Genomic DNA, 24,973 nt, shown 5'->3' with positions numbered 1-24,973 from the left:
AAATGAATATTTTGTTTTAAATGTCAAGGAACGCCTGTTGTATAGGATACGGTCTGATTTTCATGTGCAACAGCTGGGAAATCCATGTGCTAATACTGGTTCCCAGCTGTTCCCTCACTTCTTCAGCGCGGCTATTCTCCGCGCACTCATCTTTGATATTTATGTGCGGCTTACACACACAACATTGTTTACCAGTGGAGTAGAAAACATAAGCTATCATTAACAAAGGCGTGATCAGCAGCACAGCACGTGGCCGCCTCGTCTGTTACACGATAAAAATCATGCTGCGTTTCTTGTAGTTTCTTACAGTAATAAACTAACTTAAAACAATCGTTGGGAACGTTAGCAACTTCACGTGGTATTTCTCAGTTTTTCATTCGTACCTTTGTGAAATGAATTCACAAGTAACTATAGACGCGAACGCTTCCACTTAAAACAATCACTTTTTTCCATTAAGAGTAAAATACACGAAACTCACAGGGTGCATAACTGGTGAACAGGACGACAGCACCAGCACCCTGTGCTTCGTCTCAATTTTTCTGCTATTTAACTGTCTTTGAGGGCAGGCGCATCATCATACCACTCTGAGAACTTTTCATGTTTCATGTAACCCGCTGGGTAACGGAATGAAATTGAGCGTACTTCTTACACTAAAAATAAATAAAGTGCAGTTTTGGTGATGTGAAACTAGCCATTACGTCTATTAATGCATAGTACATGTTAATGTGGCCCCCTTTCTCAATTATTTCAAACGTTACACAAAAGTATTACTGCATATTCCTGGCTGTAACATTTTCATAAACTAGCCTATTTTTAAACCAACAGCCATATTAATACCACTAAGTACACAAATCGCACTTTCTTCACTGTGGAGTCACAAATGTCACAGTTTTGCATAAAGAGGTGCAACAAATACTGGTAACTTCCAAGCCGCGGCTTCACTACGAGCGATACGTGCCGAACGTGACTCTCGACGCGGGAAATACGGATATTGTTTTCTATTGTGACGATGAAACGTCGCATGGGACTTGAACGTCCCACGAGAGTAAATATCTGGTAAATTATCTCCTGTAAGACACTCCCAATTTTCTAAAATTTGCGTCAAAAGTGTGGCCTGCGTAGGAGTCAAATGAATGGTGCCTATACCAGGCGGTATTGTTCACGACGACGGTGTACCTTATGAGTAATGTAAGTGATATTATTCATTTCTTAAAAATTCCCTTGAGTGAAAAAAAGTGCTGTTGATCTCATTTTTAATGACTTTCTGTTTTCAATACGTTCGCCTTTCGTCGTTTCTTTTGTCAACATCTCGAGAGACGAGCATTCGACACATATCTCTCCTAGTGAGGCCACGATTTCGATGTGCACAGTTTCTTGTAAAATCACCTAAATACCTAGCGATTCATATAATGATGTAGACATACAGGCAAAAGTCGGTAGCCCAAAGAATAACAGTGTAAATTTATCTCAGCAATATGTACACGATAACGGTCCTTCCCTGCTCGTATAGGATAACACTGGCGCGACAGAGATAAGAGCCAAGCAGGTCGCTTCCTGGTGTACAAGGCAGCTTGACTGAGGCTTGTACGATGTTTCCCCCACATGCGTTTAGGAGCGTTTCAGGCGTATCCATCTTGCCTAGAACTTCGTTCCTGTGATCTGTTGCTTATGTGAAGCAGCTCTATAGAGGAAACAAAGCCCCATCGTCTCTCGACGGAATATTCTCCCACTCATCTCTGTCAGTTACAGAGGACTTCCTTTGTAGATCTCTTAGAGCTATGTCTGAAATGACAATCGTACAGCACTCTTTTAGTGCTCTAGATGCTGAAACTTAAATGAACTAATACGGTGAGAAGTGAAGTTGTTCTGAGTAAAATCAGCAATGAAAGGAATATGTGGAACGCACTGACTAGGAGAAGAGACAGGATGATAGGACACGTGTTAAGATATCAGGGAATAGTTCGGACAGGACTACAGGGAGATGTAGAAAGTAAAAACCATAGGGGGAGACAGAGATTGGAATACATCCAGAAATAACTGAGGACGTCGGGTTTAAGTGCTACTGCAAGACGTTGAGGTTAGTACAGCAGAGGAAGTCGTGATGAACCACATCAAACCAATGAAAAGACTTTTAGTCCAGATGGTGACTGCTTCAGTTTTTATGGGTTAATACGGAACTGCTTGGATTACAGCTCTTGAATCGTTAGCGAGGAGCCTCATCATGGGAGGGAGGGAGGGAGGGATGGAAGGAGGGAGAGAGAAAGACAGAGAGAATCAACAGTACGTAACTGAAGTCATTAATAAAGAAAGAATTCCTTACAGTCGCCACGAAAGAAGCAAGATTCAGTAGACACAAAATTACATCTCATTTATTACAACGGAATTTCAGTGCACGTTGCAAGGTGGGGTAATGCATCGCAATAACATGCGCGTACTAGCGCCAAGAACATGGGCAGATACGACATGATCCATTAAGAGCACCGTAGCAGACTCGTGGCCACTTACGTCCATCGCGCAGAGCGGGCAGTACAGGAGAAAAAGGGCATCCCAGCTGAGGCGCCGGAATTGGCCGCCACGGGCTCCTCCGCCGCCCTACATCGCCAGCGCGCGTTACGAGCACATAACAGCGCCAGGCCGACACCCATCCGGGCGCGTTAACTGACCGTGTCTGGCAGCGCCTGCCGCCAACGAGCGGCTGGGGCCGCTGGCGCGCCGGGGCAGCTTCTGCTCTTCACGGCTGTGACTGCGCCGCCGTCGCTTCTCTCCTGCACGGCTCACCGGCCTTTTTTCATGGTTTTTACTCCAGTGGCGAAAACCGTCATGTATATCCAATGTCTCTTTTCCAGTCTTCCCAGTAGCGAATCAATCTACGCGGACGAGTGGCTACCAGTTCTCTAAACCGATCTCGAGAAGCAGCCACACAACAAGACAGCTTTCGTCCTCCTCCGCGGCGTAGATTTAAAGTGTAATATTATAAGCTATATACGATGGGCGATCGGTAAGTAATGGATCGCATTTTTTTCCTCGGTCAATTTCCGTTGAAAAAATGCTGTATTTGCTGTGGGACATGGTTCCCCTCTAGCGCCTATAGTTTAATGAAGTTCCGGCAGATGGCGGCGCTATACGCAGCCCTCAAAATACCGTCAGTAACTGATGTGCGTTCCAAGCAGAGAGCTGTCACTGAGTTTCTTTCTTTCTTTCTTTCTTTTTCCTCTTTTCATACATTGTAGAATGTCTACAGAGACCAGGTAATGAACAAAAGCACAGTGAGGCATCTGTCATCATCGCAACAAACCTGTCCGACCTCCCGCGTGCCAGCCCGCCGCACACACTTTTGACTCTTGCAATATTGGAACGTGAGTGTTCGTCGCCACAAAAATGCACACGAGCTTCTCCTTCTCCATAACAACGCAAGCACTCTCACAAATCTGCGCACCTGAGAGGAGCTCACAAAACTTCACTGGACTGTTCTTCCTCATCCTCCCTACAGCCCCGATCTCGCTTCTTCCAGCTTCCAACTGTTTGGCCCAATGAAGGACGCACTCAGTGGGAAGCAGTACGCAGATATTGGGAAGATTATCGATGCAGCAGGCTGCGACGCCGACCGTTACAGTAGTATAGTGTGGGCATACACGCCCTCGCAGTAAGACGGCCAAAGACCGTTGCACTGAAAGCAGGTTACATTGAAAAATAGGTTTTTGTAGCCAAAAGAGTGAGCAATAACATGGTGTATTAGAGTCCTGAATAAAATTGGTATCAAGTGCACCACATAATGCGATACCTTGCCAGTGGAAATGATTAGCATTTCAACGCAATCGCACAAAACAGGTGTGAGTAGCGACATCTACATTCCGTAAATACGCAAACACTACACAGAGGGCCCTCTTCTTCAGAAAACGCATCTGAATGTTTGCAGGTAGTGACACGATTCTGTATGTCTTGTGTAAGAAGGAGAAACGTCTGTCGGTACATGTCTGTTTTCAACGATGGCACGATCGTGGCCTACAAGAGACTGCGGTTTTCCGCTTCGTTTGGATCCGATGACTGTCACGCGAATACGGAAACGGTAGATTCAGGACAGCCATACTAAATGCCATGCAGAATCTCAACGTCCCAAGCCGGATTACTATCCGAGACGACAGACTACTGTTTACTCGGCCGTGCAGGATCGTACAGCCGTACTCTGATTCAGGAAATGGGTTTGTCTGCAGCAAGGTAAGCAAGCATCCGCATGCACAGTGACACTACGTCCTGGGCACCAAGATTTGTCAGCACGGCAACCGTTGTTGCCGCTTCCTTTGACGCGAAATCAGAGGAAGGCGCGCCGACGGCGCTGCTCCCAACGACAATACTGCACACGAGAGTGACACAGCGTCGTCTTTTCAGTTGAGTCCCGGTTCTACGTACAGCATATCGTTGGACGGCAGTATGCGGACGCTCCGGTGAGAAGAAAAGTTGCTGACTGCACTTCACATCGTCATAAGGGAGCAGGACATGGTGGTGATGGTACAACTTCACGACCACATTTGCTCCGCATAAACGGTAATTTAGACGCCACCACTCCCCGGCTACTACGACAGAAAACTGATAAAGAGCTGAAACCGGGTGTAATGACATACCCGCAACTGCCATCCCAGCTCAGTTCCACACGATGCCCAGCCGGGTTACAGCCATTCTTGCAGCCTGAGGTGGTAGCTCCGTGTCCTAAGTTTGGCACTCTGTATACTCCTAAACCACCAACAAATTTAATCATTTACTGTATTCTTCCTACTACACTATTACGCACAATACGTGAGACCGTTACTGACCGCTCTCTCTGCCTTCCCCTCCTCTCCTTCCGGTGCTCTTAATGGATCTAGCTGCAACTATTTAAATAGCACAGCATTCTGCAACAATTCACTGTAATTTAAGAGCCACAGTGCAGTATAAATATAAAATAATGCACATGAAAGGAAATTATTGTTGCCTCCAGTATGACTGGCGTAGTGAGCTATAGGTTTACCCGCAAGTTATTTTTAAATGCGGATAATGAATTTTTCTTTTTCATGAGATAGCAGACAACCTTGTGCCGAGATACATATAATTAAAGCATGAGCTTACCGTCTGTAATTTATTCATCCAATGATAAAAACAGAAATCCTTTTTCTACGATGTAACAAAGATGGAAAATCTGTTTTCTGCTTAATCAAGCCACAAATATACGCAACTAACCTAACGACAATAGTTATAACAAACTTTGCCTCCCTTGCTCGTGCTTTTTAATGCTCTGCACGGAATTATGAAAAACTAAAAAATATTCCTGCATTGTTGATTAATGGCAACTCAAAACGCGAAAAGACGTTCGTAAACACCAATGCTCTTGTCGCATGTCTCTCCTGTTGTTCCCCATGCCAGCTTCTGCGTGTCATGCAGGTATACATGCACCAGAAGGTGAGGAGTGCAAATTCACGATCTACCATGTCGATCTGGATTTTCCGAGATTTTGTTAAATAGCAACAGATAAATAACGGGATTGTTCCTTCGGTGGGGTGACTGAATCCTTCTCTCGTCTTTGGCTAATCGAATTAATCCTTCGCTTCCAATGCTGTTAGAGCGGTTACGGTTCCCCACATGCAATTATAAATGTCGCGCACATAAGCTTGTGAAGCACAGTACTGTCTCTTTAGTGAGAAAAACGTGACCCTTCAATGACAGCTTTCCCTTTGCAGAACATGTTTACCTGCAGTGCACAGTGAACGGATCGTACAAAAGGAAAATGTGTCAAATGCACGTAAATTCTGAAGTTCGTAGCAAGCAACGGATTCCAATCCAAGGATTTCGCTTGCACATCCTATCAAGTCGTAACACGTATTTCCCCACCCGTAATGCAAAAATGAAATGATCGTGTGGCATTATCGGCCTGGAGACCCGATCTGAGGCGTTGGGCCGCGTGTTGTAGGTCGTCCTGTTTGACGTGACTTCGACGACTTACTCGATGACGACGACGACGTCGACACAAACATCCAGTCCCAGAGCGAAGAAAATCGATTTGTTCGGGAATCGAACCCAGGCCTCCCCTAATTAGAGAAAGCTACGCTAACGACTAGACCCAGATCTGCGGGCTACGAAACTAAATAACAACGGCAGAACAGTTCCGAAAGGCTGACGGTGTGCTGTTCAAAGACGCATGAAACTATTGTCTTTCTGGCGTACGTAATCATGATTTCCATACGTATTGTTGCGATGCGGTCCATTAGGGGAAAATTCTATATGTGCTTCTAAGGGAAATTGGCGCACATTCGATATTTTAGTGTCCTACATAAACGACCAAAGAAAGTATTTCGTACTGCTAAAAATTGTGAGACTGAAAAGGAAATGCTACCGTAACATTTTCACCTGTTCTTAATAGTTTTGCTATGTTCACTGAAAACAGTTATAAGGCACTCATTCCCAAAGACCAGAAACGGATTTTGTGCCTCAGTCCACAACAGGGGTTACAGAGAAATCAACACAAAAACGGAAACGCATGTCAATTAAGTTTGAGGAAAGCCTCAACACCTATAGCAAATGCGGAAAAGATAAATATTTTTACTTAGACATTTCCTGGAAAATCTGTTACGTTCGTTCTTAAAATCCCATAACGCCAGATTCAATCGAGCCACAGCCTGTTCTGAACAGCAAATATGCACAACTCTTAATTCAGAAACAGTGCTAGAGGTGCCATTTTATCATGTCTCGACTAATGATGATAGTAAAAGGAAATAACTATCTCTCTCTCTCTCTCTCTCTCTCTCTCTCTCTCTCTCTCTCTCTCTGTGTGTGCGTGAGAGAGAGAGAGAGAGAGAGAGAGAGAGAGAGAGAGAGATGGGGGGGGGGGGGGGGGGGACTATCTGTTGAAGGCGCTGGGCAAATATTGCTCTCCATTACGTAAATTAAGTCTGTGCCTCCCGCTAGAAGCACTTGAAATGGTATATAATTGAGTAAATGTTAGAAGGTTATACCGAGCTGTTCAAAGGACTTTAAAACAAATGGTGTACGTTTACGGAGAAATGCTGCTGCGAAAGGTACCAAAAACAAAGCACTGGAAACGGCATCCTGTAAGAGGTACGGCGGTGAGCGTAGCAGTAAAGTAAATCTTTAGCTTCCGCGGGCAATTTCTTTGCCTTTGTGGATACTACCAATCAAAAATGGCTATTAAAAGAAAGTAAAGTAACGTAACGGACACTGCCTGACAAAGTGAAGAGCCTAGAAATGGAGGAGGAAACGAAATGAAACTTCATGAGTTGAGAGATTACGAGACTTTATTTCTGTGATTGGAAAATATAGTCAAATTTACAAAGAACTTGGTAGTATGACACCACTTAACAGTCTGACGTTGCACCAGCTCTGGCCTGTATGCATGAAATGATTCGGTTGGGAAGAGTATCATAAAGCCGTTCTATCATCTCCTGAGGCAAGCTGGCCCACAACTATTACAACTGGTCCTTGATATCCCGGACATTAACACTGGGACGCAGTTTATGTCCAAGCTGGTCTTACACAAGTTGTATTAGAGACAGATCTGTGAATCTTGCTGGCCACGTGAGTACCTCAACATCGCACATGCAGTTCATAGACACACGTGTCATGTGTGGATTAGCACTATCCTGTTGAAAAATGGCACCACGATCTTGTAGCATGAGAGGTAACGAATGGGAACGCAAGACGTCTGCGATGTAGCGCTGTGCCATCAAAGTCCCTCAACCACTACCAGCCGTGACCTGAAGGCATACCAGATGGCTTTCCACAACATGACACCAGGAATAACACTGCTGTGTCTCTCAAAATCCGTGTTAATAATGGAACCATCCCTAAGGTCGCCGCCGTGCCCGCCGACGATGGCCATCCGATCTAACGCAGAACCGATGTTCGTTGCTGAACACAATCCGACACCACTTTCAGCATTTCTCACTTCTCGGTCATCGCACCACTCCAGACGCAACCGTTTGTGTTGCGCTGTTAACGGCAGCCCACGCATCGGCGGTAATTCTTATACTCCGTCTGTTGGTAGTCCTCGCCCAATGGTGCGAAATGACGCACGATGTTGCTTGGAGTCGATTGCTTGTTTTCGGATGGCAGGTGCAGATGTACAGTGGGTGCGACGTTCCCGGTGCGCAGTACGGCGGTCCTACCTTGTGGTGGTCACACGGAATCGTCGTATGTTCGCCATCACGTTCCCACGCAGTCCAACTTCAGACTCTCACATCCGTACGCCCCACAAATCTGGATGCTGCACGATTCGACATAATTACAAATTAACAATTACTTGTGTCGTGAAACCTTGCTTCTTGCCCAATTCCTCGTCAACGGAAAGTATCTTGTAGCTTTGAATCAGTGACTATATAATATAAACGGCCGTATCTCTTGATTGCATTGATTTAAAATGCTAAACTTCTTTACACCACCGAAGGAATATTCCTTAGTATATGACATAAATTAAAACTTGATATGTCTAACCGTTCCACAGAAAACGTATTCTTAACAGACAGTTCTTATCAGTCAACAAATGACAATTTTTTCATGTGATGTAATTACAAATTATTTTCGGATTTCTTTTTCTTTGACTGTACTATGAAACTTCGCTTCTTGCCAAAGTTCATGACTATACGTCAAGGAGATCAGTGCGCTTTCGAATCTAAAAATATGGCATAAATGGCCGTATCTTTTGACTACACTTACTTAGAAGCTTCCATTTTTTACGATCGTCAAGGCTATAGATCTTAGTATGTGACATGAATTTCAACAGAAAGAGCCTATAAAAGTTCTGTTTTTACTGACTGAGGTCCGGAACCCTACAAATATAGAGAGCGTGGCGGTGAAAACTGATATCGTTATGCTATGAGCATTTTAATAACAAATATCAAAGTTCTAGCACTGCTGTGCTGGTAATAGTATCCAAATTGCAATTTCGCTAACACACAAAGGCAGGAAATCTGAAATTTCAGATTTTCTCTTGGCTCCGCACCTAACACGGCATCTCTTTCACAACCAAAGATACGCTACTTTCCGAATCTTCAATACAGTCCAAACTGCTCTCTGTAAAATGTACCTAATGTCACCAGTCAACAGAAGCAAGACAGAATGCAGCTTTATTCCGTGCAAATATATAAACTCCTTCACACAGTAAGGACACATGCTCGCTAACTCTCCCATTACGTCTCTGACCATAGTATATAGCATTCTGTGAATACCACAATCGAATCGAAACACAAGCGCTGATTAGAACAAGTCTCGCGTTATCCTACCGCTACTAACGAAGTGCATTCCGCTAATTAACAAGGGAAGAAAGAAGGAACGCGAAAATGTGACTAGGCGAACATAATTAAACAAGTAGAACATATTTAGTTAACGCTTTACAGCGGAAACGAAAGCCGTTCAAACGTTTCTCATATAGTTTAAATGTAGCCGGGCACTGGGACGGTTGGAGAAAGTTCTACAGATACGTATACTTTGATTTGAAGACGATAAAAGTCGGTATACATAATTCGTATTCCACATCTTAAAAAAAAACCTTCGAAGTGAAGGCTAGCCAATTTAGGAAAAAAATGCGGTACCAACGTCGCGCACGTTGTGTAGGGAAGTGGATATTGCATAAGAAAGATAGTATCTCATCTTCTCAAACCAAGATGTCTAATTACCCACGTCTCAAAGAAAGCCAATTCGGACACGGCATTATGTGAAATGTTATTCTAACATCTGTAGTAGTTTTGATGAAATTGTAGTTCTAATTTTAGTTTCGACCGTACTCATCCACAATATGGGGGTTAGCTTAAATTCCCATACCATTTTACTGCTAGTGAATTATTAACAAAACAAAAAAATGGTTCAAATGGCTCTGAGCGCTATGGGACTCAACTGCTGGGGTCATCAGTCCCCTAGAACTTAGAACTACTTAAACCTAACTAACCTAAGGCATTACACACATCCATGCCCGAGGCAGGATTCGAACCTGCGACCGTAGCGGTCGCGCGGTTCCAGACTGTAGCGCCTAGAGCCGCTTGGCCACTCCGGCCGGCTATTAACAACACACGGAACATTAGCTTTCTTACTGTTAGCAGTATCTCCCACATTTTAGAAAGTGGACAACTTCGTTATCGGAACATTTTCATAGCTAAACGAAAAGACGTTTCAGTGATCCAAATGCTAAGAGATGAGCCAACCGTATACACCCATCTTCCGCGATTGCCTTTACATTACTCAGACAAATAAACTGATGACACGACAGATGATACGAGGCTATTTAGGAAATATAGTATTTCAAAAAGTACGTGATTTTTATTAAGACCAGGTAACACTTCTCATGATCAGGACGTTAGACACAATGTGATGCAAATATATTTATTGCTTTTACATATACATATGCCTTATAATGCAAGTCCCCTCTCGGTCAATGGAGGACTTGGAAGGCTGTTGTATGTGTCTGCCTTCCAAGTGAAAGACGGTATGCCAAGGCTGCTTATCACTTTGCTGAGCACGTAATGCTCAAGATCTCGGCTATACGTAGGACGCTTGCACACAGTTCTCATGCTCGATGAAGCGGCGTCCTACTTAACGTATGGTAGTGATCTTTCAAGAGGAGACGAAATCACCTGATCTAATGCACACGACTTTCGGAATATGTACTCGGCAAGATACAAGAATATCTACACTGATGACGATATGTAGACAACTAAATATCTGAAACCTTTTCAAATAATCGAAAAACTTAAGCAATATACAAATCCTTGTTCTGAGAAAATTGAAAGCAGCGTGAAAAAAGGAAATGTGTTGCTCATTAACAGTCTCCTGTTGCGCGCAATCACATTCTGATTAATTTTCGAATCTCACGTTGCAACTGGCAGTCTAGCAGTAAACGTAGAAAAAAGGAAGGGAGATTAGGGTTTTATGTTTCGTTGAAGAGGAGATCATTACAAATGCAGAACAAGCTGAATTGAAGGAGGATATCTGCATTGTCCTTTTCAAAGAAACCATCCCGGCATTCGCCTTAAGCGGTATAGGGACACCGCGGAAAACTTAAAGTGGATGGCAGTACGGGGTTTAGAACTGCCGGTCTAGGGTCTTCCACAGTGCCACCTGGCGTGGTAACAGTAAATATCTCACGATAGATTGACAGGTACAGAACAATAACGAATGTTGTCTTTATCAAATGAAACGGAGCACGACCTTCAGAATTGGCCCAATTACTAAAGAATGTGAACCTTCACTCCAGTAGCATGTATTGAGAATGATGGGGTCAACACAGAGAGATTGACTGTTTAAGACGCAAGGCACAACCGAACGGAGCCCAGTTATATTAATTACATCTGAAGAGGCCATCTGACAGACAGCGACATCTACACAGCATCCACCTAGCACACGTCGGCAATTGGAATAAATGGGGATTTAGCGTCATGTCCACAGTAAGATCATTCGGAACGAAATAATTAATCGGTGAGATTCAGCATAGCAACAGGCAGTAGCCGATGTTTTTGGCAAGCAATTTAGTTGGCATTCAGATACAAGGAAAAATAAAATAAAATTCAGTTATAGAAGTGTCGATCAACCATTATATTTAAGACGTGTGCAGAGTTATTCTATACCGTAATCTTGCTTAGCAATCGACACCTGTACGCCTGTTATAAACGCACGTTGAGATGACCATGTGACGTTACAAGAATTTTGGGACAGCACAGTTACTACATTCTTTTCTTAATATACAGGCAATGATTACTGCAGGGTTGGTAGAAGCCGACCTCTGAGTATATCAGTTTGCTCCCTGGAGGGATACAACCACACGCATGGCAATACTCTAGCCCTGCGAGTTATCGTAGAAGACAGAGTGAAGGAAGGTAAACCTTCATTTACTGCATTTGTTCTTTCATACAAAGCTTTTTACACTACTGCCTGAAGAACGGTCTTTACAATTTTGAAAACAACGGGGATAAAAAAACAGGGATCGAAAGAAATCTACACCTTGTACAGAAACCAACTACCATCTCAAGAGTACAAGGACATGACAGGGAAGCAGCAGTTGAGAAGACGTAAAACGAGGTTGTGGCATAATCAAACTATGCTTACATTAAGCAGTAAAGGGAACCACGGCGAAACTTGGAAGCGAAACTAAAGTTCAGAGAGAAGAAATAAAATCTTTGACATTTTCCGATGAGATTTTAATTCTTCCAGAGACAGCTCAGGACTTGAAAGAGCTGTTTGAACGGAACGGGTTGTCTCTTTAAGAGAGAAGACACTATGAATATCAACTAAAGTAAAACAACGAGGACGGCCGGTGTGGCCGACCGGTTGTAGGCGCTTCAATCTGGAACCGCGCTACCGCTACGGTCGCAGGTTCGAATCCTGTCTCGGGCATGGATGTGTGTTATGTACTTAGGTTAGTTAGGTTTAAGTAGTTGTAAGTTCTAGGATACCGATGACATCAGATGCTAAGTCCCACAGCGCTCAGAGCCATTTTAAAACAACGAGGTTACCGTAATGTAGTCGAATTACATCACAATATGAGACACTAAGAATAGTACACAAGTACTGCATTGCTATCTGGGTAGCATAATGGCAGACGATGGCTGAATTAGAAAGGACATAAAATGCAGGCTGGCAATAGCATGATAAACATTTCCGAAAAACGGGAATTTGTTAACATCTAATATAATGTAAAGTGTCTCTTATGAAGGTATTTGTGTGATATTAGATATGTACGTACGTGAGATATAGACGATAAAAAGTCCAGAAGAGAACAGAGGATTTTAAAATGTGGTACTACAGAAGAACGAAGATTAGATGGCTAGATGGGATAACTTATAATAGGCCACTTTGTACAATCGAATATAAGAGAAATTTACCTCACATCGTTAATAATCGGAGGGTCTGATTGACAGGACACATCCACAGGCTTCAAGGAATGGTTAGTTTGGTAATAGAGAGAAGTGAAGGGGCGGGTAAACGCCTGGGAGAGAGACTAAGGCTTGACGACAGTAAGCAGGTTCAGATGTATGAGGGTTGCAAAACAACAACAATAACAACAACAACAATAATAAAAACCACTATCAAACTCTTCCATGTGCTGTTAAAACTTACGACGAACTAGCGTCAAGCAAATTTTCAATAAATATCCACAGGAATAAGTATGAAGTTCAAAACATTATTATTGGTAGTCAATGGCACATAAATAACCAAAGTGCCTCCCAAAACGTTTGGCACAAATCTGAAATTGTCCCACGGGTGATAAAACACTTGGCCTGAGAAACGAGCAATCGACTGAAGGAAACGAACTTTGAATCACTCTATGATCATAGTAGGAACTGAGAAGTGTTGCACAATATACACTAGGTGATCAAAAGTATCCGGACACCCCCAAAAACATGTTTTTCATATTAGGTGCATTGTGCTGCCACCTACTGCCAGGTAACCCATATCAGCGATCTTAGTAATCATTGGACATCGTGAGAGAGCAGAATGGGGCGCTCCGCGGAACTCGAGAACTTCGAACGTGGTCACGTGATTAGGTGTCACTTGTGTCACACGTCTGTACGCGGGATTTCGATTTCCACACTCCTAAACATCCCTAGGGCCACTATTTCCAACGTGATAGTGAAGTGGAAACGTGAAGAAACACGTACAGCACAAAAGCGCACAGGCCCTCCTCGTCAGTTGACTGACAGAGACCGCCGACAGTTGAAGACCATCACACACCGAGCGAGGTGGCGCAGTGGTTAGACTCTGGACTCGCATTCGGGAGGACGACGGTTCACGTCCGGCCATCCTGATTTAAGTTCTCCGTGATTTCCCTAAATCGCTCCAGGCAAATGCCGGGATGGTTCCTTTCAAATGGCACAGCCGACTTCCTTCCCCGTCCTTCCCTAATCCGATGAGACCGGTGACCTCGTCTCCTTCCCCAAAACAACCAACCAACCATCACACAGGAATTCCAAACTGCATCAGGATCTACGGCAAATACTATGACAGTTAAGCGGTAGGTGAGAAAACTTGGATTTCATGGTCGAGCGGCTGCCCAGGAGTCACACATCACGCTGGTAAATGCCAAACGACGCCTCGCTTGGTGTAAGGAGCGTAAACATTGGACGACTGAACAGTGAAAAAACGTTGTATGGAGTGACGAATCACGGTACACAATATGGTGATCCGATGGCAGGGTGAACGTCATCTGCCCGCGTGTGTAGTACCAACAGTAAAATTCGGAGGCGGTGGTGTTATGGTGTGGTCACGTTTTTCACGGAGGGGGCTCGCACCCCTTGTTGTTTTGCGTGGCACCAAAACAGCACAAGCTTGCAGTGATGTTTTAAGCAGCTTCTTGCTTCCCACTGCTGAAGAGCAATTCTGGGATGGCGATTGCGTCTTTCAACGCGATCGAGCATCTATTCACAATCCACGGCCTGTGACGGAATGGTTACCGACAATAACATTCCTGTAATGGACTGGCCTGCACAGAGTCCTAACCTGAATCCTATACAACATCGTTGGGGTGTTTTGGAACGCCGACTTCGTGCCTGGCCTCACCGACCGGCGTCGATACCTCTCCTCAGTGCAGCGCTCCGTGAAGAATGGGTTGCCATTCCCGAAGAAACCTGACTGACTGAAAGTATGCCTGCGATAGTGGAAGCTGTCATCAAGGCTAAGGGTGAATTCCGGCATTACCGATGGAGGACGCCACGAACTTGTTAGTCATTTTCAGTCATGTGGCTGGATACTACTGATCGCACAGCGTATAATTTAATTCACAGAAACATGTAGTTGGATGATTTCTGCCTCTCTTTCTTTCTTTCTTTAGTTTTCGCGCTGGCATTAATGCCTCGTCAATGTCGATATCAAAAAGCGAAGTAATGTTCAGCTGAACATGAACAGAGGGAGAATTTTAATTCTAGTGGAGATTTCTTGAAGTAGTCATCCCGGAACCTGACATGTAGGTAGCCACAAAATACGTATACCGGATTGTCTGTAGTTCGGACTTCAGGTTCTCTTCCGTCGACTCATCAAACTCATCATTTATCTACTGCAGGGGTAAGGAGAGTTTCACTAATAGTAATTAAGCTTAAGGAATACATACTGCAAGTACATTAACGGAGCATTTAATCTGTAAATAAAATTTAATGTGTAAATTGCTTTCGCCGATGAAAATTTATAGTTTCTGGATTGACAGCAAGCACAAAACTTACAATTTACATTTATGATTTGTAACTGTGACAGAAGATCGAAAGGTCACATTTTTCTATTAAGTTGTCAAATTGCTGTGTCTCAGAAATGTAGTTAAAAAAAGAAACACGAACTTGGAAGAAAGAGCTGCACAGACGTATACACAGGTATATAATTAGTTTATGGTTCTTCACTATGGAACTGTATGTAGGACGGCATTCCTGTATTAACATACGTGATGGACTTCCTGCTATGATGATAGTATTACGAAACGCCATGGACATAAAATTAATTGGAAATGTGTCAGAAAAATCGCTAGAAAATGTTATTTAAGGGAATGGGACCTTACCAACCTCCTCCAATCAAAATTATGCAGTCAGCTGGCTATGTGTTTTCATCGTACAATAATAATCAGTATCGCTTCAACCAGCATTAATGCTCAAACAAAACAGTGTGAACAAACTGGTTGCTGAACTTGCTGCAACGAACAACGAGAGCCACACGAGCCCCAGCATTTGAGGGCCGTATCACGCACACTGAGTTTGTATTAAGAGCCAATTCTGACAGTGTTGGTTGCCACTTCGGGTCGCATAAGAGTATTGCCACGCGTGTGGTTGTATTCCTTCAGGGAACGATCTTATTAATTGGTAACCCACATAAATTGATATCTTACGAGCCCCCAATAAGACAGCTACAGTAAGGGCGTGACAAATTGGCCGCCGGCCCGCTGATCGTCAGAAGTCCGCACCATGCGGGAACATTACTTGTCGACTGTTCTCTGTTTCAGTTTGCTCCACCCTCAGCGACTGCAAAGTTGTGACACTGTAATTGCCTGACGGAGTGTAGCTGCGTTGTCCGTGTGATACGAAGTTTAACTGATTGACAAGAGTAACTGTACTTAAATTTAAATCCATTATGCAATATGAGACACGATCATAAATGTTTGCTAAATGTTGCTAATGTCCTCCTTCTTCTACTCATTTCACTATATTACAACAGCCTTAATTTAATTTCATATTCCTTGCTACAAATATCTATTGCACTCGAAAATGACTGTCTCTATAACGTGCTTTCACAAATCCATGTGACTTCCGCATGAAATTTTTACCATAGCAACTGATCGGTACAAGTCGCGCATGTTCATGAGTTGTAAGTGCTGGAAGACAAATAATAAGACTTCCTCCCTCCCCCGCCCCTCTCACATCCTCTAGCCCCGCAGTGGCTACGCTACTTATCTCATGGACGAATTCACCTACGCATTCTAAAATTAAGCATATATTAAGATGTTACCGTTTCTGTAAGTATTTCTGTGCATTACTGAGCAGGAAAAATCAAGAAGCTCTTAACGATAGTTGACATTTTGGATCTGACCGTTAGTAGCTACTTGCCCATTATTACAAAATGCATCTGAGAACCGCGGGCCTCACGAGTACTTGATTCGGGCCGCATGCGACCCACGGCCTGCACTTGACGACCACTGGCCTATATGGTACCCATTGTTGGGATGAAAGCCAGCAGATTACTGAACGCTATGCCGCACCTGAATTTCTAACATGAAGAAAAATTTGGATGCTGGCCCTTCGAATCTAATTCATGATTACTGCTGGCAGCTTAGTGGTTTTGAGAATGGCCAAGGGCAACTCACGGAATAATTTTTGGAAAAATAAGTGCTTCGTACTAAATCTTTTTTTATGTTACTTGAGAACCTATCTTCAGATACAACCGTGGCTGTCACGCTACTGAAAAATAATTACAAATTTTTAATCTCCTCATTTCGTCTCCTTACATCATTCTCGTGGTAGATTCTTCCCTTCGTATTGCTTGCAGTAGAGAAGGGGCAGCTAGTTTGAATATGTATAGAGAATGTACAAAATGACAAATGCCATACTATGAAGGTAAAACTGTTCACTTGGTAAACGGAACATTGTGATGATATGATGTTAGTACCCTTTATATGAGAAAGTTGATACTAATGTGACCTGTTACACAAACCTCTATTTGTAAACGATCTCGTAGAGTAACATCGAGTCAGAATTTCAGAAAGAATGGACCGCCGTGTCCAATTATCTACCCGATCTATTCCAGATACTGCCATTTTATTCGGCATAAACTGCAGAACACAAGATGCGATAATGTAGATTAACACAAAACCGAGACACGAACCGTCAAGTTCAGGAATTTCACTGGGGAGAAGAGCTCGTCGAACGCCAGGCACGACGGTTGCAAAAACTTGTCAAGCTGCTGTAAGGCAACTGAAACCACAGCTGAATGAACGTTCATCAGACTGTACAAAAACCGTTGTACGCCATGCACCCAGTATATAGAGTAGCCCCTTATTACCGAAGGCAACGTTTCATAGCGAAGAGGACAGTGGGCAGAGCATCAAGTATGAACTGCTGAAGGCTGGAGCAAAGTAGGGTAATCTGATGAGTCACTCCTCGTAATATTTCCGGTAATAAGATGGGTTTATGACTGCCGCAAGGAAGAATGGATACGAATGGGAACAAGACACTTGCCGTCCTATGTCACTAAAGATTCATCTACCACAGATGCAAATTTTTGAAGATGACAATCCATCGATGCACAAAACAAGTCATTATTTGAAGAAATTACATTTTTCGTCACACACACACACACACACACACACACACACACACACACACACACACACACACAATTTTTTCTTGCACTTGAACGTCGCAGCCTCACTTCTCATTGTTGCTGAAAGAAATAACCAATGCTTGCCACTAAGAACAGCTATGTAAAAGATAGCTTCAGCCTATTTATGATGATGGTGTGATCATCGAACGCATTATATTTTTTCCTTCACTCTAGTGAACCGAATCAGGGAGGGAAATCTCCGAATATGGCACTACTTGACTAAAAGAAAGGATAAGCTGACAGGGCACATCTTGTGTCATCAAGAAATATCCACACTGATGAGTAGGGCCCGGATTTTAATGACAACTATTTTTTTCTTGAATTTACGAATGAATTTTACAACAATGTATGCACAAATCTAGGTATTAAAGTGTAGAAAAATATATTTTAATTGTCCATATAAAATATATATTTACTTCTTTTTTAGTAATAGGTCACATTTCGGCCAGCTTTTCCCAAAAATGCTTATATTTGTCATATCTTTAAAAACACAAGAAGAAATACATGAAAATGTTGCTCAATGACAATGTTGCTCAATGACAATGTTTCAAGTTATACTGTCTCAAGTGCACACAATTACTACAAGACTATTTATCAGGACTACAGTAGACAAACAGCGTAACACGGTAATCGGTTCGCTGACGTAAGACACTCTTGCGCGAGATCAACACAACGCTCAGCGAATAAAAACAAATTCCGACGTAACAAACATCGCTAGCGTAGTCACACTATTCAGTTCGAATACAAACTCAGCCTAGTTCATGCGGAAAGTAAAGTGCCCAATAGCATGAAGTTGCGAGGTTTTGTTTGTGATTCTGGAGAGATTCTTCAGCACTGATGGGTAAATATTTTCTAAATTATGAGAAGTTAGTGCACACATGCGCTTTAACACGCAAGAACACTGTAATATCATCAAACGCAGCAGCTGTGCTGAAAATGACAGCAGACGAACGCTGTTATTTTGAACGGGCAGGTCAGTCTTAGAGAGTGTTATTATCTCACAGGAGAAGCTGAGGAATCCGTGCTTGAGACAGTTCTTGGGAAGTACACATCCAGTTCCTCGTGTGCTACGAGGGCTTGCTCAACAAAATACTAATTAGTGTGGTTGGCCCAAATGTCCATAGATGAAACCATCGAAGTGCGTATGGGCTATGCTGAAAATGTTATTGGTATTCTAATAGTTGACGGGCCTGCAGAAATGTACATTCTAACGTGCGACTCTCACTCAAGAGTAAACAACTCTACTATTGCCATTTTGTTTGGCAACTCTCTGAAGCTATTGTAGCCAGATGGGTCTGAACAGAGATAACGTTTTGCTGCTAGTAACAGATGGTGTTTCATAAATGGCTGAAGCACCAAGGGACTTCAAATCCTCTAACCCAATGCGGTATATGTCATATGCCTTGCACATGTGTTACACAGAGCTCCAGAAGAGATGTGGTCAAATAACTCTGATGTGGACATATTAATTTCCTGTGACAAGAAAATCTATGTGAAAACTCCGCTGCGGGTGCAAAAATTCACAACAAGCACCTTCGTTGCTCCTCCCCCTACAGCCTGTTCTTAGACGATAGTCGATAGGGTTCTCGGCTTAATCCTACTGAGTATTACTTCACCAAAATAAAGACATTCTTTTGTGAGGCTTAAATGTGATTAATCCACTGCTACCAAAACTGCGAAAAAGGTCTTTATAGACACCTTGTCTGGAAACTTGGCATATATCAACGGCATATTTTCAGTAGTATCAAAATCCATCACACTATTGAAACCTGCAAGTACTCAACTATGCAACATGCGCAAAGTGAGTTGGATGGAGCTCGCGGTAGTGGAACTGACAATGTGAACAACAAATTGCGAAGAATACTGGGCATTCCACAATGTGCAAAATTAGTGACAGTCTTTGGTTCAAATGGCTCTGAGCACTATGGGACTTAGCATCTATGGTCATCAGTCCCCTTGAACTTAGAACTAGTTAAACCTAACTAACCTAAGGAAATCACACACATCCATGCCCGAGGCAGGATTCGAACCTGCGACCGTAGCGGTCGTGCGGTTCCAGACTGTAGCGCCTAGAACCACTCGGCCACACAATTTGTTCAAAAATTAATTTTGCACTACATGGTGCATAAAGCAAATCAAGACTATTTTTAAATAAGCTTACAAAAGTCATATTTAATTTTTAAGGTCATATACGTTTTAGGTCATAAATACTTGAATATTTCACTATTTTCAGATCATTAAAATCCAGACCCAAACGATGAACCAAAACATATGAACACTACCCGCCGCGAGACTGAATGCCGCCCGCGTTGTGGACACGTGACGTTGTGAGGAAACTATACAGTATAGGCCTACGTGTAACAGTGGAAAAATGGAGAATCATTCTAGTGACTATGGGGGAAATCTTCTGACAAAAAAGACTTTGAGAAATGGGCAGACTGTTATGCCCGGCGCCTGGGAATGAGCATCTAGAAAACAGCGAAACTGGTCGGCGGCTGTTCACGTGCTGCTATCGTCAGCATCAGTGGAAAGCGGCTGAAGGACGGTGAACCGCGAGAATAGGCGACAAGGAACATCACGTTGACGCCTTACAGAATAAGGAGCGCCCTGGCTTGCCCGATCTGTAGAGCAGGATAGGCGGCGATCTGACGGCAGAATGCAATCCTGGTGCGAAGACAACTCTTTCGGAGCACACCATTCAGCGCATATTGCTGAAATGGGTCTCTGCAGCAGACGACGCCTGCATATTCCGACGTTGACTCAACGACACCGTTAACTACGACTGCAGTGGATGCCGGATCATTGACATTGGACCGCAGGTCAATGGAAACGTGTCGTCTTGTCGACTGTGTCCCGTTTCTTGCCATACCAGCTCGATGGTCGTGTCTGCATGTGCTGTCATCCAGGCTACAGGCTTCTCGAAATATCCATGGTGATACGGACGCAGGCTGCTGTGGAGAGCCTTATTCTGTGGTGGACGTTCACCTGGGCCTCAATGGAACCTATGGTTCCAGGATAATCGGAGGCATCGTGACAGCTCTCGACTACGTGGACGATATTGCGGACATCTGCATCTCTTTCATGCATGATTCCCCAAAGTTGAAGACATCTTCCGTGTCTCATGGTCATAATCGTGTTACAGTGATTTGAGGAGCGAATCCACGTTGATATTCTGGTCACCAAATCCACCCATCTGAACCCAATGGAAGACACTTGGGACGCTATAGGATGTCTGCTCCGCGCCATCGGTCAGTAATCTATGGGTTTTTTGCGACTGTGCGTAGACATCTGAAGCCACATACCAACGGAAACCTACTAAAGACCTGTCGAATCCATGCTACGTGCAATCACTGGTGCACTGCATTGCAGAGGCGGATCTGCACTATTAAGCAAATAGTCATAATGTTCAGGATCACCAGTGTAATATGGTGGTGAGGGGAATAGTTGGAGGTAAGGGCCTGCTACAACAAGCAGTTTGAAGTGAATGTAGATTGTAGTAATCATACAGACATGAGGAGACTTGTTTGTGTTTACTGCGGAGAGCAGCATCTAAACAGTTTTCAGACTGGACACCGCGACAACGACACTACCGCACCCTAATGTACAAACCCCATGTATGTGTGAATATTGTAGGTGGCTCTCATCAGGACGACGACATATAGTCCACCTTAAGGAGGTTAAAAGCAGTATCGGCAGAAATGTTGGATTTTAAAATATGAGATTGTCACACAACCAAATGAACTTTACCAGGAACAATAGGTGCTCACACAATGACATGAACATCTGGCAATGATGTAGCCAGTTCGACCTGCTAGATGTCATTTTCAGACTGGCAGTAGATAAAAAACAGGAAACAAAGATTCGTTCTATAATCTATGAAATCTGACAATGATAAAAAAGAAGAAACTAATATCTAAAGGGATATGCTGCAAGCAGTTTCCGTTGCGTTCTCAACATCACTGAAAGGAGGTTTAGTAGTTGGAGTGCAATACTGTGTGTGTGTGTGTGTGTGTGTGTGTGTGTGTGTGTACTCATCCATGTCAATATTGCGAAAGGAGTATCTAGTTCGGCAGATGTTTATATACTGGCAATCTGAAGATGATCACTAGGTGTTCGAAACCGATTATGGCATTGTGGAATCGTCATGGCACTGTGTAGTCGTATAAAATATAAAATAATAAAAGATCTAAGTAAATCGAACTTGTTTCTACCGGACAATACAGGGTCTATCTCCTACGGGTAGTCGGACCCATTTACTGTGTTGTTTCGAAAGATATTTGTAGTTTCGTTTTTGTAAAGTGTTGTTGGACTCAGCCCAAACAAATGCTACCCATCACGTCATTCCTAGGATGGAAAGCGTTGGTCTGTTTCCAGTTACGGGCAAAATGGTTTTTTAAAGCGGAATTTTACGCGTCCTTCTATAGAGTGGCTTCAAATTATGCTAGTGTGATATTCGTTTTATCGGTATGTATTGACAGGGACAATAAATGAAGAATAAACAATATTCCAGCAGCGACAGCACCGCCGTGGACGGCACTGCTACCGCCGTGCAGTAGGAGCGCTAACCGGCCGCTGCTGTAGTGCTGGTTGTTATTCTTCGTGTTTTATTGCCCCTGTTAATACATACCGATAAAACGCATATCGCACTAGCATAATTTGGAGCCACCCTATTGAAGGACGCGTAAAACTCCGCTTTAAAAAATCATTTTGCTCGTAACCGGAAACAATCTTACGCTTTCCGCCGTACGAAAGACACGATGAACAGCATTGTTTGGACTGACTCCACCTAGGCACTGCAAAAACGAAATTGTAAATATCTGCCGAAGCACCAGGAAAAGGCGCATGACGACTCTTAGGAGAGAGACGCTATAGAAAGTTCAGATAACTTACGGCAATGCAGGCGTGTGATGTCTTGAACAACCGTGGTTGTCGAACACATCACCAGGCTGCAATCTGTTATCTGAACACACGTCAATCACTTGATCTCCAAGACATTACGTGGCTTTTTTTTTTTAACAAATTAATGGTGTACTGGCGGGGATTCAGTCGGTATTTCCGCACGATATTTCGAAGACGGACCCAGCCGTAGTCGTCGTCGTCGTCGTCTTCTTCAGGTGCTTCGAGCTGTGTTGTTACGCGTACTCGGTAGTCGGTGCCTGGACCCCCGACTGCTAGCGAGCGGGCATAACACAACTCACAGGCCCTGAAGAAAAAAATGGTTCAAATGGCTCTGAGCACTATGGGACTTAACATCTATGGTCATCAGTCCCCTAGAACTTAGAACTACTTAAACCTAACTAACCTAAGGACAGCACACAACACCCAGCCATCACGAGGCAGAGAAAATCCCTGACCCCGCCGGGAATCGAACCCGGGAACCCGGGCGTGGGAAGCGAGAACGCTACCGCACGACTACGAGATGCGGGCGCCCTGAAGAAGAAGACTAGGTTGCTCGTCGAAATATCGTGCAGAAAAATGGAATCGACAGCTCGACTGACCATCCGAAAGTATATGACTACCAAATGGTGAGAGATTTACTGGAATCGGAGGGAAGCGAGGCGTGAGGGCGGGGACTGACCGGCTTGCGGCGCGGGCCCGGCGACGGTGGGGCCCAGCGGGTCGAAGCGTACACGGTGCTCGACGCTGGCCTTGGCGGCGCCCAGCAGGTCGGAGAAGAAGCGGTGCCTGCGCAGCGCCAGCTCGTCGCGGCCCACCGGTGTGGCGGGCGGCTCGCCGCCGCCCTCGAACACCTCGTCGTCCTCCTGAGACAGCCACTGCGGGATGGCGCCCAGCCCGGGCACGGAACCTGATCGCTTGGCCGGGTGCGGCGTCGGCACCATGGCGCGCAGCGCCGCCGCCTCCGTCTCGTCCAGCGGCTCCTCTTCCTCGTCGTCGTCGTCGCCGCCGCCACCGCCACCAGGGGCGGCGCCGCCTCCGCCGCCGCCCACCTCGGAGGGCTCCTCGGCCTTGTGCCGGTCCCCCTCCTGGCCGTCCTTCGCCTCGCCAGGTGCGTCCTTGGCCTGCTTGGCGTGCTGCTCTTCTTCCTCGGTCTTCGCCTCCCCGCCTGCTCCCGGGTTCGCCTCGGCCTCGCCCGCGCCGCCAGGCGGCTCCGGACTCCTGGCGTCGCTGGCGCGCTTCGCGTCGCTCGGCCGCTTTACATTCCTGGCATCCTCTTCCGGCGCCCGCTGCTCTGCGGCTCCTTTGATCTCGACCAACAGCGACTTTTTCCTCTCCGGCGCCGCGATGCCGTCGGTCTGTATCTTGACGCCTTCCTGTTTCACCTTGTCCGATTTAGGCGACTTGCCATCCGCTATGACGGCCGATTTCGCCGGCAATTCCGTTACCCCGTCGACATCTTCCGCCTTTATTTCTATAGGCCGCGGCTCCTTCACGTCGGACACCTTGTTGTTCTGTATACTCTCCTTCGTCTCGTCCGGTTTGTAGACGTCCATCTCATTTTCCGCGCATTTCTGCTTCTTCGCCGGATTGCTCTTGCAACCACAGCAGTTTTTGAACATGGCGCACCTCTACTTTGGTGGACCTACCTCGTGCACAGAAACAAACTTGGACGCCAGCGGCTCGGAGACGCTCAGTAGTCCTGAAGCGCGACGGAGCCGGCCGAAAAACGGAGGCGGAAGTCACCTACCCGACGATACGTACACTAGCTGTGTCGCGACGCGCATTGTGCGGAGTGTTCACTACAGACGGTGCGCGACACGACACCGGCCGTGCGGGTCAGCGGCGTCGCCGACAACAGCCGCAGCCGTTATCAATGGGAGTGCTGGCTGCCTCGTGACCCACTTCGCGCCGCCCGGTGCAGCCCAGGCACGGCCGGGAACAGGGCGGCGGCGGCAGCGGGGGCGATTGCTGTCGCACCGTCTCGGCGCTTCGCGGAAACACCACAGTCGAAGCAAGCAGGCGTGACGGTAGTCGCCCAATAGCCACGCAACGGGAGGCGCGCCCCTGTGTGTCAGTAGCGCGCCATTACGGACGCAACACGGCAGGGCACGGCACGTTCGGGGAGGAGCAGCGCGACTGCCGGGATCCGACCGAGCGCAGAGCCATCTGGCGCACGGGACCCGCACCGCGCGCAGAGTTCAGCACGCAGCCTCCCGCCCGTTGCGCCGTCTTACGCGGCGGCGTTCAATACACT

General features: G+C 45.1%; 1 protein-coding gene across 1 annotated transcript in view; it reads right to left on the bottom strand.

Moving 5' to 3' along the window:
• Positions 1–24,745, bottom strand: part of LOC126470147 (adenylyl cyclase-associated protein 1) — a 186,803-nt gene extending 162,058 nt beyond the window's left edge. Inside the window, exon 1 of the mRNA XM_050097764.1 lies at positions 23,399–24,745. Coding sequence (XP_049953721.1) covers positions 23,399–24,338 — 940 coding nt within the window. The 5' untranslated portion in view covers positions 24,339–24,745. The remainder of the gene's footprint in view (positions 1–23,398) is intronic.
• Positions 24,746–24,973: the final 228 nt, after the last annotated feature.

This window comes from Schistocerca serialis, chromosome 1, assembly GCF_023864345.2.
Source record: "Schistocerca serialis cubense isolate TAMUIC-IGC-003099 chromosome 1, iqSchSeri2.2, whole genome shotgun sequence".
Taxonomy (NCBI): Eukaryota; Metazoa; Arthropoda; class Insecta; order Orthoptera; family Acrididae; genus Schistocerca; species Schistocerca serialis.
Note: the sequence above shows the minus strand (reverse complement) of the source record. Positions and strands in the feature narration are given on the sequence as shown.